The sequence below is a fragment of the Callorhinus ursinus genome, unplaced genomic scaffold (genome assembly GCF_003265705.2).
Source record: "Callorhinus ursinus isolate GAN/ISIS: 27379988/994484 unplaced genomic scaffold, GSC_fseal_2.0 scaffold112, whole genome shotgun sequence".
NCBI classification, from domain to species: Eukaryota; Metazoa; Chordata; class Mammalia; order Carnivora; family Otariidae; genus Callorhinus; species Callorhinus ursinus.
In genome coordinates this window covers 1256651-1276760 of record NW_027397174.1, presented here as the reverse complement: position 1 = coordinate 1276760, position 20110 = coordinate 1256651, and the positions used below count along the sequence as shown (strand labels likewise).

At 37.2% G+C, this 20110-nt stretch overlaps 1 protein-coding gene across 3 annotated transcripts in view; it reads right to left on the bottom strand.

Moving 5' to 3' along the window:
• The window catches only part of VAMP7 (vesicle associated membrane protein 7), a 60605-nt gene that overhangs the window by 33903 nt on the left and 6592 nt on the right, over window positions 1-20110 (bottom strand). For all 3 annotated transcript variants that reach the window (XM_025862864.2, XM_073889656.1, XM_025862865.2), the window contains exons 2-5: window positions 16576-16730; window positions 10955-11012; window positions 8589-8726; window positions 5931-6021 (exon numbers count right to left, since the gene is read on the bottom strand). In XM_025862864.2, the coding sequence (XP_025718649.1) occupies window positions 5931-6021; window positions 8589-8726; window positions 10955-11012; window positions 16576-16721 (433 nt within the window). In that variant the 5' untranslated portion in view covers window positions 16722-16730. The remainder of the gene's footprint in view (window positions 1-5930; window positions 6022-8588; window positions 8727-10954; window positions 11013-16575; window positions 16731-20110) is intronic.

The following is a 20110-nucleotide window of genomic DNA, read 5'->3' as shown; positions in this document are numbered from 1 at the left end:
AATGTTTTATTTATTTATTTGACAGAGAGAGAGAGAGAGAGAGAGCAAGAGCAGAAACACAAGCAGGGGGAGGGGTAGAGGGAGAAGCAGGCTCCCCACTGAGCAGGGAGCCCAATGTGGGGCTCAATCCCAGGACCCTGGGATCATGACCTGAGCCAAAGGCAGATGCTTAACGACTGAGCCACCCAGGCACCCCCTCATAATAACTTTCTATGGTGAGAGATGGTAACTACACTTATTGTGGTGAGCATTTCCTAATGCATATAATTGTCAAATCACTATGTTGTACACCTGAAACTAATAATAATATGGTGTGTCAACTATATCTCAATTAAAAATTACATATATTTTCTGGGATACACAGACACATACATACATATACATATTCTGGGGGAAAAATAATAAATAGAAGAAAAAAATAAAAAGGTAGGCAGAAATGGAAGGGAAAAGGAACAATGAATTACAAAACATCCAGAAAGCAATGAATAAGATGGAATTAGTAAGTCTTAACATTTCAAAAATTACTCTAATAAGTTCACCAATCAAAAGGCACAGAGTGGCTGGATGGAAAAAAAAAAAAACCAAGACCCAACAATATGCTGCTTACATGAGACTCACTGCAGATTTAAGTACACATAGGCTTAAAGTGAAGGGATGGAAAAAGATATTCCATGCAGGTGGAAACCAAAGGAAAGTGGGGATAAAATAAGACTGTACACCAAAAACGGTAAAAAAAAAAAAAGATAAATACAGTCATTACATAATAATAAAGCGGTCAATTCATTAAGAAGATATAACAATTTTAAATATATATGCACACAGGGGTATGGGTGGATCGGCTGGTTAGGTGTCCGACTCTTGATTTCAGTTCAGTTCATGATCTCAGGGTCGTGGGATTGAGCCCCACATCGTGTTTAGCAGGGAGTCTGCTTGGGATTCTTTCTCTCCCTCTCTCTCTCCCTCTGCCCCTCCCCCACTGGCACACTCTTTTTCTCTCTAAAATTAAAATAAATCTTTGAAAAAAAGAAATATATATGCACACAATATCAGAGCACCTAAGTATCTTAATATTAGCAGATCTGAAGGAAGAAACGGATAATAATACAATAATAGTAGGTGACTTCAATACACCCCTTTCTAGCAATGGCTAGATCATCCAGACAGAAATCAACAAGGAAACACGACTTAAACCATACAAGTGGTCAGAACAGGCATACACAGAACATTCCATCCAACAGAAGCAGAATATACATTCTTCTCAAGTGCACAAGGAACATTCTCCAGGATACATCATATGATAGGACACAAAACAACTCTTAACAAATTTAGGAAGACTGAAATCATACCAAGTACCTTTTCCCACCACAGTAGTATGATGTTAGAAATCAACAAGAGGAAACCTGGAAAATCTATAAATATGTGGAAACTAAACAACACATTCCTGAACAACCAATGGGTTAAAGAGAAAAACCAAAAGGAAAATAAAAAAATAACTGAAAACAAATGAAAATAGAAACACAACATACCAAAACACAAAGGATGCTACAAAAGCAATTCTGCAAGAGGTTAGAGTGATAAATGCATATGTTAAGAAAACAAAGACCTCAAATAAACAGCCTAACTTTAACCTTCAAGGAACTAGAAACAGAAGAACAAATTAAGTTTGTGGAAGGAAGGAAATAAAGACCAAAGTGGAAATTAATGAAACAGAAACCAGAAAAATAGAAAAGATCAACAAAAGTAATGGCTGTTTTTTTTTAAATAATAAAGTTGACAAACCTCTAGCTAGACTAAGGAAAAAAAGAAGATTCAAATATAATCAGAAATGAAAGAGGAGACATTCCAACTGATACTACAGGAATACATAGGATCATAAGAGACTCTTATGAATAATTATATGGCAACAAACTGGATAAAGAAGAAATGGATATAGTCCTAGAAACATACAACCTACCAAGACAGAATCATGAAGAAATAGAAATTCTGAACATTCCAATAATGAGTAAGGAGATTGAATCTGTAACCGAAAACCTCCTAACAAAGAAAAACCCAAAACCAGATGGCTTCATTGGTGAATTATACCAAACATTTAAAGCAAAATTAATGCCAAACCTTCCCAAACTCTTCCAAAAAAAAAAAAAAAAAAAAACAAAGAGGAGGAAATACTTCCAAACTCATTTTACAAGGCCAGCATTACCCTGAAACCAAATCCAGATAAGAACACAACAAGGAAATTATAGACCAATATCCCTGATGAACACAGATGCAAAAATTCCCAAAAAATTAGCAAATTGAATTCAACACCACATAAAAATGATCATATACCATGACCAAGTGGGATTTATCCCTGGCATATAAGAATGGTTCAACATATACAACTCAGTACATGTGATACACCACATTAATATAATGAAAGATAAAAACTTATAATCGAATCAATAGATGCAGAAAAAATATCTTACAAAACGTAACATCATTTCATTATAAAAACCTTCAACAAACTGAGTATAGAAGGACATATTTCAGCATAATAAAGGCCATATATGACAAACCCAAAGGTAACATCATACTCAATGGTGAAATATTAAAAGCTTTTCCTCTAAGATCAGGAACAAGACAAAGATGCCCACTCTCACCACTGTTACTCATATAGTACTGGAGGCCTATATAGAGCAATCATGCAAGACAATTAAATAGGTATCAAAATAGAAAAGGAAGAAGTAAAACTGGCATCATTTGCAGATAATATAATATATACAGAAAATCCTAGACTCAACCAAAAATTGAACTAATCAACAAATGCAATAAAGTCGTAGGATATAAAATCAACATACAGAAATCAGTTAAATCTCTATATACTAACAATAAAATGCCCAAAAAAGTAATAATGAAAACTATCCCAATCACGATACCATCAAAATTAATAAAATACTTACAAATAAATTTAAGGAGGTGAAAGATCTCTGCAACAAAGACTACAAGACACTGATGAAAGAAATTAAAGACACAACAAATGTAAATATATCCCATGTTCATGGATCAGAAGAACTAATATTTGTTAAAATGGCCATATTACCCAAAGCCATCTACAGATTCAATGCAATGTCTTTCAAAATTCCAATGGCATTTTTCACAGAAATAGAAAAAACAATCCTAAAATTTCTATGGAACCATAAAAGACCCCAAACAGATAAAGCAATTCTGAGAAAGAACAAAGCCAAAGTCATCACAGTTCCTGATTTCAAACTATACTATAAAGCTATAGTAATTAAAACAGTATGGTACTGGCATAAACATAGACACATGAACCAATGGAACAGAATAGAGATCCCAGAAACAAACTCCCACATATACAGTTGACCAAGATTTTACAAGGGAGCCAAGAACACTCACTAGGGAAAAGACAGTCTCTTCAACAAACAACGCTGGGAAAATTGGATAACCACGTGAAAGAATCTAAAATTGGATCCCTTACAACAGCTCCCAAAAAATAACTTGAAATGGATTAAAGACTTAAATTCAAAGACTAAAACCATTAAATACCTAGAAGAAAACATAGGGAAGAAGGTTTTTTGACACTGGTCTTTAAGCAAAACTCAACAAGTGGAACTACATCAAACGGAAAAGCTTCTGCCCAGCAAAATAAACAATCGACAAAATGAAAAGGTAACCTACAGAATGGGAGAAAGTATTTACAAACCATATACTAGATAAGGGGTTAATATCTAAAATAAGGAATCCATACAACTCAGTTAACAAACAAAAAAACTATCAAAAATGGGCAGAGGAACTGAATATACACTTTTCTAAAGAAGACATCTAGACGGCCAACAGACACATGAAAAGATGCTCAACATCACTAATCATCAGGGACAGGCAAATCAAAACCACAATGAGATATTGTAGATATCACACCTGTTTGAACAGCTACAATCAAGAAGACAAGAAATCACAAGTGGTGGTGAGGGTTTGGAGAGGAAACCCTTATGCACTGTTGGTGGGAATATAAACTGGTTCAGCCACTATGGAAAATAGTATGAAGGTTCCTCAAAAAATTAAAAATATGGGGCGCCTGGGTGGCTCAGTTGGTTAAGCGGCTGCTTTCAGCTCGGGTCATGATCTCAGAGTCCTGGGATTGAGCCCCGCATCGGGTTCCCTGCTCAGCGGGGAGCCTCCTTCTCCCCCTGCTGCTCCCCCTGCTTCTGCGCGCACGCTCTCTGTCAAATAAATAAATAAAATCTTTAAAAAACACAGAGAGAAAACAGTGATGGTTACCAGAGGGGAGGTGGGGTGGGAGAATGAGTTACATAGGTAATGGGGATTAAGGAAGACAGCTGTTGTGGTGAGCACTGGGTGCAGTATGGAACTGCTAAATCACTATATCTGAAACTATTATTACACTGCATGTTAACTAACTGGAATGAAAATAAACATTAAAAAAAAAAGTTTCTCCCTTTTGATTTTTAATCTCATTCCTGGGACTTAATTTCAAGAAAATAAAGAGCACAAGCTCGTTATCTGCTTGTAAAACAGTGCTCTGAGTAACACTGCTCTAAAGAACTGAAGTATCCAAAATAAGGACATGATACTAACCTATAATATAACCCAACGAAATACTGTATGAGCATAAAGTAGATTAATGATAGCTAACGATAATTCAGCTCTTACTATGTGCTAGGCACTGTACAAGATGCTTTACATACATTATCTCCTTTATCCTGGTAACCTTAGGTTCCACCATCTCCTTTTTGCAGATTAGGAAACAAAGCTCAGAGAAGTTTGAGGATAACCAAGGGCTAAGAGCAGGTTGGAAGTGAAATCACGACTCAAACTCAGGCACATACGACTTTAAATCTTGGTCACTATATTATATCGCCTCAACAAAACTGAATATATGCGATTATTATAATATGTATATATATGGATAAAAACCTTAAAAGAAAAAATGGAAATGAATCTTTAGGATGCTGGGATCAAGAGTATTTTTTTTTCTAAAATGTCTGTACAGCTTGTACCTGTGCTAACAATGAATGTACAATTCAAATAGTAAATCCAAGATCATAAATAAATTGACATTTATAAATTTGACAATGTCTCAATTAAATATCTTATAAAACAATATAATAATTTGCATTCAATTTTATACAAGTTATTGTCTGAGCTATTCCCCTTAGAAAGAGTGGTTCTCAAACTTGAATATGCATTCAAATCCTCTGGAGGGCTTGTGAAAACACAGGCTGCTCGGTCCCACTCGCAGAGTTTCTGATTCAATAGCTCTGGAGTGGGTCCTAAAAACTTGCATTTCTAATAGGTTCCCAAAGGATGCTGATGCTGCTGGCCCAGGGACTACATTTTGAGAACCAATGCTTTTAAAAAATTAGCATCATCCTAAATCTAAATACAATTGCATAATCAATTAAAAAAACTTGATGCATTTCTCTGGATTATTTTAATGTGCTTAAATAGCTTAACAAAACATAGGCTGACAGAATTTATATCATAGTTCATTCTTTGAAAAGTACAACAGATTTTTTGGACCAATTCTTTCTCTCAATCAAGTGTTACAAACTTTCTGAGGAGGTCAAAAAGTTATACTTTAAGTATCTACTGATAACATCAGCGATCTGGGTATCTCCAGCCAAAACTGACTAAATTATTCTTAATTGCTGAACTGTTGCAAGAATCTCAAATTATTCTTGCTAAGCCAACTAACAAATTAGAATGAAGAACAGTCATAAGTACTAAGAAAAAAACATTCATACAGTAAACAGTATCATAGGTAGGTAACATCCATATCTCAGCTGATTATTAGTTTCCAAAAGTAAGATTCAGGAAGTACTATTTCAGCCTTTCTAGAATAATTTGACCCCAATCAAGTAATCAATTATCATTTTTGCCCATATGCATGTGGACTATGCCATGAAACATACCTATGTTTCTGACCATGATTCCTTTCAGTTCATCCACTTGGGCTTGAGTCTCCACCACTTTGTCTATGCCCTTATTCTCAGAGTGATGCTTCTATAAGAAAACAAGATTTAACTTATCCAGACATTACTTACAATAGGAAAACAAAAAGAAAAGGAATGACACTGAGGAATGCTATTAAATTATGCCTGTATTGATATAAAAGATACATGTCATTTCATTTAAAAATTGTTATCAGGGGGCACCTGGGTGGCTCAGTTGTTAAGCATCTGCCTTCAGCCCAGGTCATGATCCCAGGATCCTGGGATCGAGCCCTGCATCGGGCTCCCTGCTCCGCGGGAAGCCTGCTTCTCCCTCTCCCACTCCCTCTGCTTGTGTTCCCTCTCTCGCTGTGTCTCTCTCTCTCTGTCAAATAAATAAATAAAATCTTTAAAAAAATTGTTATTAGGCCTAGGGAAAAATGAAGGCAGCATAAAATAAAGGTAAATGTATTATATCAATATATATACCTGAGACTCTTGGGGCAGAAGTACAGGGTTATATAATCTGTGCTCAGACAAGAAAGGAGAAAAGAAGACCGTAGTTGGGGCAGGGAGAACAGGACAGGGAAAAGCACACTAAATTGCTCCCCACTTCTTGGGTATGATGAGGAGAGGCTGGCCCACCTTCTGAGCATCTATTCTTCTATCTGTTGGGATCAGAGTATGCATCCTATCTTCATTGGCTTCTTATAGGATCTAGAAATCTAAGACATTGATAATTGTATGTATCTTTTTAAAAATTTTATTTATTTATTTGAGAGAGAGAGAGAATGAGAGATAGAAAGCACGAGAGGTAAGAGGGTCAGAGGGAGAAGCAGACTCCCCGCCGAGCAGGAAGCCCGATGTGGGACTCGATCCCGGGATTCTGGGATCATGACCTGAGCCGAAGGCAGTCGCTTAACCAACTGAGCCACCCAGGTGCCCGATAACTGTATGTATTTTGAAATTATTATCCATAGCTATCCATGAAGTCCTTAATATACAACATTCTACTCACTTCACTGTGCTAAATGCTTCAAAGGGAGAACATTATTTAATCTACCCAAAAACTCCATGATGAAGATGCTCTTATTATTATCTCCATCTGTAAATGACAGTCCTGGCACAGACTTGTTCAGAGGGTGACACATAGATACGGAGCCAATGACAAACTGGTTAAGTTGAAATTTTGCTGCCAGCTCACCCTTTACCTTTGACTATATATTGGTATATTTTTGGTTGGTGATGTTTTACACAATATCACATGTACGAATGTTTTCTAGTGGGAAGTATGAAACAGACTGACTGACTGAATAAAGATTTGTAACTATTTAAAGGAACTTCATCCCCAGAAGAATGCATATTTAGAAGTGTAACACTCAAAAAGTATTAAAAAGAACACTTAAAGAAGTGAAAAATAAGGCATTCAATCACAATAATTCTTTTGTTTCTCATTCACAATACAATCATAGATAGAACATATGTCTTTGCACTCAAATAGTTTCATGGCTAAAAGGGAAGCATTTTTAAAGGTCTCAACATCATTAGTCATCAGGGAAATGCAAATTAAAACCACAATGAGATATCACTACACACCCACTAGGATGACTAAAATTAAAAAGATAGGCCATAACAAGCATTGGCAAGAATGTAGAAACACTAGAACTGCTGGTGGGAATATAAATGGTACAACCACTTAGGAAAAAAGTCTGATAATTTATTACAAATTGTGATATATGCACACAACACTACTCAGCAAAAAAAAGGGAACTACTGATTTACACAACATGAATATCAAAAGCCTTACACAGAGCACGCAGGACACAGAAGAGTATGTAATGCAAAATTCCATTTATAGGAAATTCTAGAAAAGACAAAACTAATTCATAGTGACCGAAAAGAGAGAAGTTGCCTGGGGCAGAGTGTTGGGGAGGGGATTGACTGCAAAGGGACATCAGGAACTTTTAGGGTCATGGAGATGTATTTTGAAAAGGGTGTTATTTCATAGGTGTATACATATGCAAAACTTTACTGAGCTGACAGTCTGGTATTCATATAGATGAGCAGACTTTCAAATGACTAAGTTAAGCTGTTCAAAAATTACAGTTGCCTTGGAGTGCCTGGGTGGCTCAGTCGTTAGGCATCTGACTCTTAATTTCCAGCTCAGGTCATGAACTCGGGGTTGTGAGATTGAGCCCTGCATTGGGCTCCGTGCTGAGTGTGGAGCCTGCTTGAAAGTCTCTCTCTGCCCCTCCCCCACTCTCCCCTTCCTTCCCCCACCACACAGGCAGGCACGCACCCTCTCTCACTCAAAAAAAATTACAGTTGCCTCATGGGAGGGTAGAAGGTTAATGTACAAGTTAAGAGGCCATTTGGCATACTGAGTAGATTTATGCATTAGATGGGTAGCTCAAGTAGATGATCTTTAATGTCTTTCCCCATTCCTAGATACTTTGAACACTAAATAGAGAGTATCACTGATTATTTAAAATTTTTCTATCTGGGAAGTTTTATTACGTTGCCATTTAATAGCACAATCAGAAAAAATATATTTGCAGGTCGGAGTCCCCTATATTCAAAGTGCCTGAAGGTAATAAAGAAGATATGAATCAAAATACTATATCCTGAGAAAGATCTTACCAACTGTGCAGCCAAGACACTTGAGAACTCGCTATTCATGGCATATGGGAGTGCTGTCTGTGCTCTCGAACCATACGTAGTCTGGAACCTCTTCTTTATCTCATTCAGAAAATTAAATGCTCGAGAACGTTCAAAATCCTGAGAAGAGACCAACACAGAGTTCACATTAGAAAGTAAACAAAGATGATATGGATGATTAGGGTTAACAACAACCATAAGAACAGCTAACATTTACTAAGCAATGATTCCATGAGGAGGAACTAGCACTGACCTCATTTTACAATAAGAGAACAAAGGCTCTTAAAAGGTAACTTGCCAAAGGTCAAACGACTAATAAAAGAAAGAACTGAGAGTCCAATCCAAATATATTTATTTGACTACTGCCAACTAAAGATAACAGTATGTAGGTTAGTTTCTTGAGAGTAAGAATTGGGTATTATTTCCTCCATATCTTTCACAGGATCTATTAGAAGGCCCAGCACAAGAAGATGCTTAATAAATCCATAATAGTAGTCTTTCACACACAAAGATAACATTACTGATAATACTTTGAATTGAGTTTTTTTTAATAGTGATGGTATACTTGAAAAGATCAAGTGATGTACTCTTGTCTGGTCCCAGTCAAAATGGAAAACTCAACTCTGATATACCCAAATTTAGTCATATTTCTTATCTATTCCAAGCCTTTTCACATTAGTCATTTCAGATATAGCTGGAATTTTAAAATAATTTTAGAAAACACTGTGAAACTAGGGATAAAAATCACTGTGATGATCACTATGGTTGACAATGATCTCCATGTCACCCAAGATGATAAGCCTAAGCTAAGGGTTCTTACACTGGTGTCAGTGGTCCAAATTCAAGGGGTCCATGTATTTGGATAGAAAATAAACCACAGGGCGCCTGGGTGGCTCAGTTGGTTAAGCGACTGCCTTCGGCTCAGGTCATGATCCCGGAGTCCCGGGATCGAGTCCCGCATCGGGCTCCCTGCTCGGCAGGGAGTCTGCTTCTCCCTTTGACCCTCCCCCCTCTCATGCTCTCTCTCTCTCTCTCATTCTCGCTCTCAAATAAAATAAATAAATAAAATCTTTAAAAAAAAAGAAAATAAACCACATTTTTAACTTAAGTTTCAAATCTGACTGTAGGTAACAAACCAGAATAGTACCAAACAGTACCTGTGACTGTCACCAATAGAAATCTTTTTTCACATACCATCAGTTATAGATATTTCAAAATATGATTTATACTCATCACTTCAAAATTATTAGTTATCAGACCAATGACTAGATCTTGTTACTTAATTCATAAAAATCATATATATTACTCTATCAATTTTTTAAAATACTCTGAACACTGTATCAGTATAATTGGTTTTGTTTATAATCATATATTTCATACATTTAAAAACATCCTGGGAGGGGCCCATGAGTGTCAAAGGGATCTGTGACACAATAAAGGTTAAAAACCCTGACCTATGGCAATCATGCCAATTCCACGCCTCTTGTCATTGATCAATTTAGAAATAAGTATGTAACCTAGTCCTAGCCAATAAGACATGAAAAGAAGTTCATTTTGAAAGAGGGGGAGGGGAGCGTGTGCTTCTGAGAACTTTCCTCATTCTTACAATAAGAGATTTGAAAAGACATGGTTCCTCTGGACACAAATAAAAAAGCATGTGGCTCCATGCAACCATAGGGGAATGTACTAGGAAGAAGCTGACGCTAAGGATAACACAGGAGAGAAATGACCTTGATGGCATTGTTAAGTTACTGAGCATTTTGGTCTAGAACCTATAAATACTCAAAAAACAACCTACCAATGTGAACTACAGGTTTACAAAGCTGATCATGACGTATTGTGATTTTGTTTTCCAAAGGTCATTATACATTAAAGAATTCACTATTCACATGAGCACTGGGTGGTATATGCAACTAATGAATCACTTAACATTATATCTAAAACTAAGGATGTACTATATGTTGGCTAATTGGATTTAAATAAAATAAAATCAGTATTGAATAAAATAACCTATTTAATATTTCAGATAAATAAATTTTGAAAGGCTTTGATATCAAAGGGTCATGATGATGAAGACCAATTCTCACTACACAATGGGAGAAATGCAGAAGTTGCAAGAGGTTAGTTAAGCTAAAACTCTACCAAAACTGAGCTGATTTGCATATATCCAGACATCAACTCTTCTTGTCATTTGCTGCTCCATATGATAAATGCAAAGTATAGAAAAATTTCCAGCTATGGACAGTTATAATCACATCACCTTTACCTACTAAAGATATAGATAATTAAGAACTGACTTTATTAGCAGTACACATAGTTAAATAGCAACATGTCTTCAAGTTACTTACATCATCAGTGATACAAAGATATACAATCCTGTCTTGGCAGATGTAATGAAACAAATAACTGTAGGATAAAAGATATAAAACTTATTGTGGTTATGAGCAATATTGCTTTCACTTCCATCTTCTATCTATGTATAAGCAAATTTAGTACCACCAATGTGACCATATCATTTACAGATACTATCTATTCTCCCTCTCCCTCTCCCCTATACACCTGTTTCTCTCAAGTCAAACTGATTAAGAATAAATAAGACGTTAAAATAAAGTCTCTACCCTAACTATGTAGCACAATGGTATGCACATTACCCATTAAAACGGTAGCTGCAAAAGCATAATTGGACTCTTAGGGCCCCAACAAGAGATAACATCTTAGGAGGGACACATAATTAAGATTAACCTCCAGTGAGCCATACGTCTTCCTTGCCTTCTTTTAAAATCTCAGAACAATCACTTTTTGTACCAAATGCTCAACATTAACAACTGTTTGACATCTACTTTGAGCCAGTTACTGGATGGGGTGCTGAGGATACAAATAAGCAAAACCATCAGTCCCTGCCTTCACAAAGATCACAGTGCAGGGAATTACTGAGCAGCATGGTAAAACAGGATGAGGAGTAAAAGGCAGTATGGTGCTCTGGCAACATAAAGGAGACACTAACAGAGTTTAGCAAAGGGTAATGGGAAAGACATCCTGGAGCAAATAATGTCTGAGTCAAGACCTGAAGAATAAGTAAGAGATGGCAAGGTAAAGAGCAGACAAAGAGGGTTCCAGAGTGAAAAACCAACAAGCATAAAGGCCTGGAGATTTTTTTTAAAAAAAGCACATAATAGGTTTAGTAGAGTCAAATGAGTTCACATGACTAGAGAGTGAAATAGAAGGAAAAAACAAATTACCCGCACAGATGAGGCTGGAGAAGTAAGCAAATACCAGGTTATATAAAATGTTAAAACCTCACTATGCACTATCCTAAGAAAAATGAACAAGCATCAAAAGGTTTTAGCCTGAAGAGTGTGTAGTAAGATTTGTCATGCAAAAGGATGTTTTGGCTAGAGCATGGAAAACTGACAGGGGCACCTGGGTGGCTCAGTCGTTAAGTGTCTGCCTGCCTTCGGCTCAGGTCATGGTCTCAGGGTCCTGGGATCGAGCCCTACATCAGACTCCCTGCTCCGCGGGGAAGCCTGCTTCTCCCTCTCCTACTCCCCCTGCTGGTGTTCCCTCTCTCGCTGTGTCTCTTTCTGTCAAATAAATAAATAAAGTCTTTTTAAAAAAAAGAAAGACCAGACAGGAGAGTACTGTAGTATAGCAGGTAAGCAAATGAAGAGGGAAATAAACTCAAGTACTATGAGCAATGAAAAAAAAAGGCAGAAGAAATAGAACAGAACTTGATAACTGGCTACTGGAAATGAAGCAGAGGGTAACTCAATTTTGCCTCCCAGATTTCTACCTTGGGCAAGTGGATAGATAAGAGTACCTGCTGAATTATACTTTTAATGTTCACATAAAGGCTTGATATGAATTACAAGGAGGTATGGGAACTCAGGCAAAATGTCTTCCTCCACTACTCTAAAACTGTTCACATCAATTCCACCAATAACTTCCACATTGCCATATCCAGTGGCCCTCTCTGAAACATGATACTGTTGACCACTTCCTTCTTCTGAAAAGTGTTTTCTCTCCACTAGATTTCCCAACACCAGGCTTGCCTGGTTAATGTAGCAGTCTCTTTCCCTCTCTATTGATGTTTTCCAACATCCTCAGCTCTCTGCTCTTCTCACACACAGTCCCTGGATGGTGGCATCCACTGTCATGTCTTGCTGTTGTTTTCAGCTACCACAATTATGATAATTCCCAAACCTAGATCTGATTTACTTCCTGAGCTCCAGGCCTACATACACTACTGTCTACTAGACACATCCAACTGGACATAGCATAGACAACTTAAACACAGTGTCCAAAATGGAAGTCATCATTTTCTCCAGATAATTTGTACCCTAGGGAATAACTTGGTGTGAAGACCACAAAAAGTTACAATGTATGGTCCCTGCCACCAAGCAGCCTACAGTCAGATGACAGAGACAAAAAGTAAAGATTACAATTATAACACAGTGTGGTAAGTGCTACAATATGAATAAACAAAAGATGCTATGGAGACAAGCAAAAAGGGGGCACCTGGCCCGGTCTTGGAGTTCAGGGTTTCTAGAAAAGGAAATATCTAAGCTCAGAAAGGCAAACTCAGATTTTTAAAAAGAAAAACATATTCAAGTAAAAGGTAATAGCTACTGCAAAGAATAGAAAGAGAAAGAACCCAGCATTGAAATGCAAATAGCTAAGTATGGCTGGAGAACAAAACTGAAGGCTAAAGTAGTGAGATATGAGGCCAGAGAAGGAAGCAGGGGCAGATACTGAAGAGTCTTCCAAGTCACTAAGAAACTTTACCCTGAGTGCACAGAGCAACTGCTGAATGAAAAGGACGTGATCAGAACTGCCCTTTTAGAAGGATTAAATAATGATGAAGAAAGTATCTCATTTGGGACCTATAAAATGAGCAAAAGTTTACCACTGGGCTGGGAGGGGAGAGACAGTTCAAAAGCATGAAAAAAAAGATGTAATGAATCTTGAAGTAACACAGCTAGGTCAGAGAACAGCAAGGACTCCTAGAGAGATAAAGGCAGAAAGGTCAAGAATGGACAAAATTATGAAGGTAGAGTTTAGGCTTTACTCTAAAAGCAATGGGTTTTATTTTTTATTTTTTTAATTTTTATTTATTTATTTGACAGAGAGAGACAGCGGAGAGGGAACACAAGCAGGGGGAGTAGGAGAAGGAGAAGCAGGCATCCCGTTGAGCAGGGAGCCAGATGCAGGGCTCCATCCCAGGACCCTGGGACCATGACCTGAGCCAAAGGCAGAGACTTAATGACTGAGCCACCCAGGCGCCCCAAAGTAATGGGTTTTATTTATTTATTTTTTAAGTAATGGGTTTTAAGTAAGAAAGTGTAATCATAGGAATGTGAAATACAAATTTAAGGAAGGAACAACTAGAAGCTGAAAAACAAGTTAGGAGGGGGCTATTAAAAATGAAAACCAATAAAGGCCTAAACTAAACACTGACAAGTGGGGATAGAAGAAAGGGAATGAATTGAAAAATCTCTTGTAGGAGAATGGCAAGGATTTGGTGAGGAAGTCAAATATGATTCTTCAGTGTTAGGCTTAGCCAACTGAATGGCTGGTGATGTTGTTAAAGAAGATAGAAATAGCAAGAGGAAGATCAAATTTCAGGGGGAAATGGTTGTCTTACAGTAAAATGGACTTTTTTCTTTCAGTGTACAATAATAGATATTTTTAATCAGGATGATGGAATATGATTATAGGAAAGAAAAAAGGCAGAATGTTAAAAGGAAAAACTGAGTGCTGGAACCTCACTCCAGAGGATACTGGGCAGGACTGCAAGTGGAGAGGCACAACAGATGGACAATGCTGCCTTCTTGTACTATAACCACATTTTTACTGGATTACATACTCTAGCTTCCCTTGTAGCTAGATATGGCTACGTGACTAATTTTGGGTGATAAAATGTGAGTGGAAGGTATATCCCCACTTCCCAGTCTTGCCTCTAAAAGGACTGAATGTGCTTTCCCTGGGCCTTTTCCTGGGAACTGAGTAGGAACACAGAGACCATAAGTCTAATAAGTTTTTGAAAACACTATAAAGCCATACTCACAAGAAGCTGGGATCATTTGACCCCTAAGACGTCTGGACCTCTAAACCATACCAGCAGGCAGCAGACTACAAAACCTGTACAGTTCCAAAAGATGACACACTAACACCCATTTTGGGTGTGGCCAGGTGATAATGGACAAGGAAGAGCCTCCCGGAGAACAAAGCCAGGATTCAAGGAGAAAAGACAAGGGAGTTCCTCCAATGAACCTGAACCACTAACCACTCCAGAGTCAGAATACGGAATCTTTGAAATTGCTGTGAAGGAGTTACTGGAACACTGCTAGGAAGCAGTGACTTCTGTGTGTTTCTCATCCTTCTCTTCTCTAAATGTGAATTTGTAACTTCAACGTTGGTGTTGTTCTACTTCTACCATTGTCTAATGGGTTGGGCAGGGGGAGCAGGAAGAACATATCACTTCTCTTCTAGTTTATGCTAAGTCACAGGAGCCACCCCTGGGCCTGATGGAGAAGACTGTGTGTCACCCAGAGTCTCTGAACTGGACAGTGACCAGATGAGTTTTTGGAGCCATCTCCTGCAGAGAGGATATGTGCTCTTTGTTTGGGAAGAAGGGTACACCCAGATATTTGAGTGGCCCAAAAGAATAGAACGGAAGATTGCAAGCTGTCTCCTAATATCCTATAACTTCTAGAGTAATAGAATTTTAGCTGAACATACAGCTGCACAGCTATAAATGACAAGTTCTAGCCTCCCTTCCAGCTAGGTTAGCTACATAACTATGTAGAGAAAAACAAAACATAAGCCAAAACTTCTGAACAATAAAATGTCATCCTACTTCTGGGCTTTGCCTTTAAAATTACTGAGCACAGGATGTTAACAAGAACTAAAGGAGCTGCCTTGGCCAGAGCTAATTGAAGACACTAACTGAAAATGACAGAGCCACCCCACCAGCCTGGAAGTACTCATCTCTGGGCTATCTCATTTAAGTAACACTGTATTTGGGGTATCTCTCTTACAGTAGTTTAGACTAGAGTAGGTCCTAAATTATACAAGGAGCTAGCTCTGGAAAGTAGTAAGAACCTCCTTCTGAGACAGGAACTAAGGGAAATTAGAATGGGTTAAATAACAAAAGTTTTTTAAGTATTGATGAGGAAGGTTGAGGTCCTTTTTCTCTGATTACTAAGATTTCCCACCTATGCCCTCCCCAATCCATTCTCCAATCAGCCACCAGAGCAATCTTTCTAAAGCAAAACCTGACCATGTCACACCCCAGCTGAAAACCTTCAGTGCCTGTAAAGTCAATCTCTTAATATGGCCTATGAGACCCTATATGATTTTTTTACCTATCTCTCCAGCTTTATTTTCACCATGCTGAGCACCAGTCACACAATACCACCTGCAGTTCCCTAAACATGTGCTATGAACTTGTAACTCCATACTTCTCTACCAGCTATTCCTTCTAGCTAGAATGCCATCCTCCTATCCACTACCTTCCACCATCTACTACAATTATCTATGGATTTGACTGTCTCCTCCATTAAACTGTAACCTCTATGAGGGCAAATACTGTGTAATTTCTTGTTGTATCCCCAGCACCAAGCACAGTGCCTGGCAATAGTCAAGTGCTCAGTAAATACTTACTGAATGAACAAAGGAATATTATGTCTTTTATCTGTATCATGTTGCACATGTCCTAGAGCTCTACAGCAAAGTCATTTTTTACAAGTAACATTACCATATCTTTCTTTAAAATATTAATATCACTTTGATAATAAACATAATTTAAATTCAAATTTATAATGAATAGAACCAGACCATTATCTAAGCTGGTAAAGATTACTGTTCTGTCAGCTTATTTAAATTACCTACTAAGAACCTTGTTTTCTATTGTTCTGATTATAATACAGTTCACCTCTTTCACCCTCTACCCATGCAGAGCAGAACTCACTTGCCATGTGAGTATGTTAGTTTGTTATTTTCAGAAGGTATCTTAGCCAGAATCTGCTCTGTCACCTCCAGGAAGTTTCCTCCACACCAAGCATGTTTGGCAAGGATAGTCGTTCCCCTGGCAACAACGGCAAAAAGAATGGCCATGGCTTCAATCTAGCAAAAGGAAAAAAGACACACAAAACTTAGAATATTTCTTTGACGTGATCTTTCAAAAGAAAACCATCATTTACCAACATCTACCTGAAGAGAGTATTTTTTCAATATTAATTTTTTAATTGAAGTATATTTGACAAACAATGTTACATTAGTTTCAGGTATACAACACAGTGATCTGACAAGTCTACAATTTATGCTATGCTTACCAAGGTGTAGCTACCATCTGTCACCATGCCAAACTATTATGACACATTGACTTTATCCCCTATGGTGTACCTTTTATTCCCATGACTTATTCATTCCATGAATGGATGCCTGTATCTCCCACTCCCCTTCACCCCTTTTTGCCCATCCCCCTTTCCTCTGTCAACCATCAGTTTGTTCTCTGTATTTATAGGTCTGATTCTGCTTTTTGGTTTTTTTAATGCATTTTTTTTTGGATTCCACATATAAGTGAAATTATACAGTATTTGTCTCTTTTTCACTTACCACAATACCTTCTAAGTCCATCCATGTTGTTGCAAATGGCAAGAGCTCATTCTTTTTCATGGCCGAGTAATAATATTCCATTGTGTATATATCCATATATATATCCATATATATATATATGTGTGTGTGTGGATAAAGAAGATGGATATGGATATACGGATAAAGAAGATATGGTGCATGTATATATGGTGTATATCTTCTTTATCTATTCATCTATCAATGGACACTTGGGTCGCCTCTGTATCTTAGTTATTGTAAATAATGCTGCAATAAACATAGGGCTATATATATCCTTTCAAATTAGTGTTTTTTAGTTCTTTGAGTAAATACCCAGTAGTGGAATTACTGAATTGTATGGTATTTCTATCTTTAATTTTTTGAGGAACCTCCATACTGCTTTCCACAGTGGTTGCACCAATTTACATTCCCACCACCAGTGCACAAGGGTTCCCTTTTTTACACATCCTTGCCAATACTTATTTCTTGTCTTTTTGATACTAGCCATTCTGACAAGTGTGAGGCAATATCTCATTGTAGTTTTGATTTGTATTTCCCTGATGGTTAATTGATGGTGAGCTTCTTTTCATGTGTCTGTTGGCCATCTGTATACCCTCTTTGGAAAAATGTCTATTTGGGTCCTGTGCCCACTTTTAAAGTGATTATCGGGGGGGGGGGGTTGGTGTGAAGTTCTTTATATATTTTAGATACTAATCACTTATGAACATATCATTTGCAAATATCTTTTCCCATTCAGTAGGTTGCGTTTTAGTTTTGTTGGTGGTTTCCTTTCCTGTGCAAAAGCTTTTAATTTTGATGTATTCCCAATAGTTTATTTTTGCTTTTGTTTCCCTTGCCTCAAGGAGACATATCTAGAAAAATGTTGCTAAGGCCTATGTCAAGGAAATTACTGCCTACTTTTCTTCTAGGAGTTTTATGGTTTTGTTTCACATTTAGGTATTTAATCCATTTTGAGTTTGTGTATGGTGTAAGAGACTGGTCCAGTTTTCCCAACATCATTTGTTGAAGAGACCGTCTATTCCCTATTGTATATTCTTGTCTCTTTTGTTGAAGATTAATGGACCATATAATTGTGGGTTTATTTCTGGGCTCTCTATTCTGTTCCATTGATCTATGTGTCTGTTTTTATGCTAGCACCATACTGTTTTGATTACTATAGCTTTCTAATATATCTTGAAGTCTGGGACTGTAATACCTTCAGCTTTGTTCTGATTTCTCAGGATTGCTTTGGCTATTCAGGGTCTTTTGTGGTTCCATATAAATTTTAGGATTATTTGTTCTAGTTCTGTGAAAAATGCTATTGGTATTTTGATAGGGATTGCATTCAATCTGAAAATTGCTTTGGGTAGTATGGACATTTCAAAAATATTAGTTCTTACAATCCATGAGCACAGAATATCCTTCCGTTTGTTTGTGTACCTGGAGACAGTATTGACCAAGGGGCTATAATGTTAATGTAAGACACTTAATAACAGGCTTAACACAAAGGTCACAGTCCTGTACAAGCTTACAACCCTAAAACATGTTGATATGTATATATAGAGAAAGACACACCAAATATGTACACGCGTGTGTGTATACACTGTAATGTATATGTCACATACACACAGATAGGGTGCATTTACAAATTATACAGCACAATTGTATATCACCATTTGAGAAACAATTACCAGAAATAGTAAAGGGACATAAGAGGTGGTTCATCCTTTTTTTATTAAAGCTAATTAACACACAGTGCTATATTAGTTTCAGGTATACAATATAATGATTCAACAATTCTATGCATTACTCAGTGCTCATCACCATAAGTGTACTCTTAATCTCCTTTATCTATTTCACTCATCCCCCCCACCTCCCCTCTGTCAACCACCAGTTTGTTCCCTGTATTTAAGAGTCTGTTTTTTGTTTGTCTCTTTTTCTTTGTTTTGTTTAATTCCACATATGCAATAATCCCATCCTGAAAATTTATCCTAATAGTTCAACAGAAGTTTGACTCTAGATTCAGAAAGATATGTATTAACAGTATTAATAGCCCATATTTATTAAGTGCTTACTGTGTACCAGGCACCATTTTAAGTTCTTTACAACTATTTTTTTAAAGATTTTATTTATTTATTTGAGAGAGAGAGAGAATGAGAGAGAGAAAGCACGAGAGGGAAGAGGGTCAGAGGGAGAAGCAGACTCCCTGCTGAGCAGGGAGCCCGATGTGGGACTTGATTCCAGGACTCCAGGATCATGACCTGAGCTGAAGGCAGTCGATTAACCAACTGAGCCACCCAGGCGCCCCGCTCTTTACAACTATTAACTCACTCAATACTTACATCAATTAAATTATACACTATTATGACACTTATACTAAAATGAGCAAACTGCAGTATAGATGACTTACACAGTTTGCCCAAAATTACAGATCTAGTAAATAATAAGAGTTGGGATTCAAACCCAGGCAGTATGGTTCTAGAACCTGAAATCTTATCCATATAGTACATACTGCCTCTACTATAAAGGCATTATCCATAATAGAAACAAACTGAAAAGACCCCAAACCTTCCACAAGAAGAATGGTTCTCTAAATTATGTTAAGATCCTTCATAAACAAAACATTTCTTAAAAAAATACAGCATGAGTTTAAGTCTCTCTTGTGTTAATGAATTTGTACTATTTTTTTCACCTACCAGCCCCATTTCTTTTATCTAATGGAATAAATTTATAAAAAGAGATGTCCAAGTACCTTCCTATTTTTCTACTAACTCTTCAACTTATTATTTGTTAACATGTTCAGTTTCATCCAACAGGCCAGTGGTTCTTAAACTGTAAGTGAATGAGTTATCTTGGGTGGAAGAGTGACACTCACTGTTAAAAATTCAAAT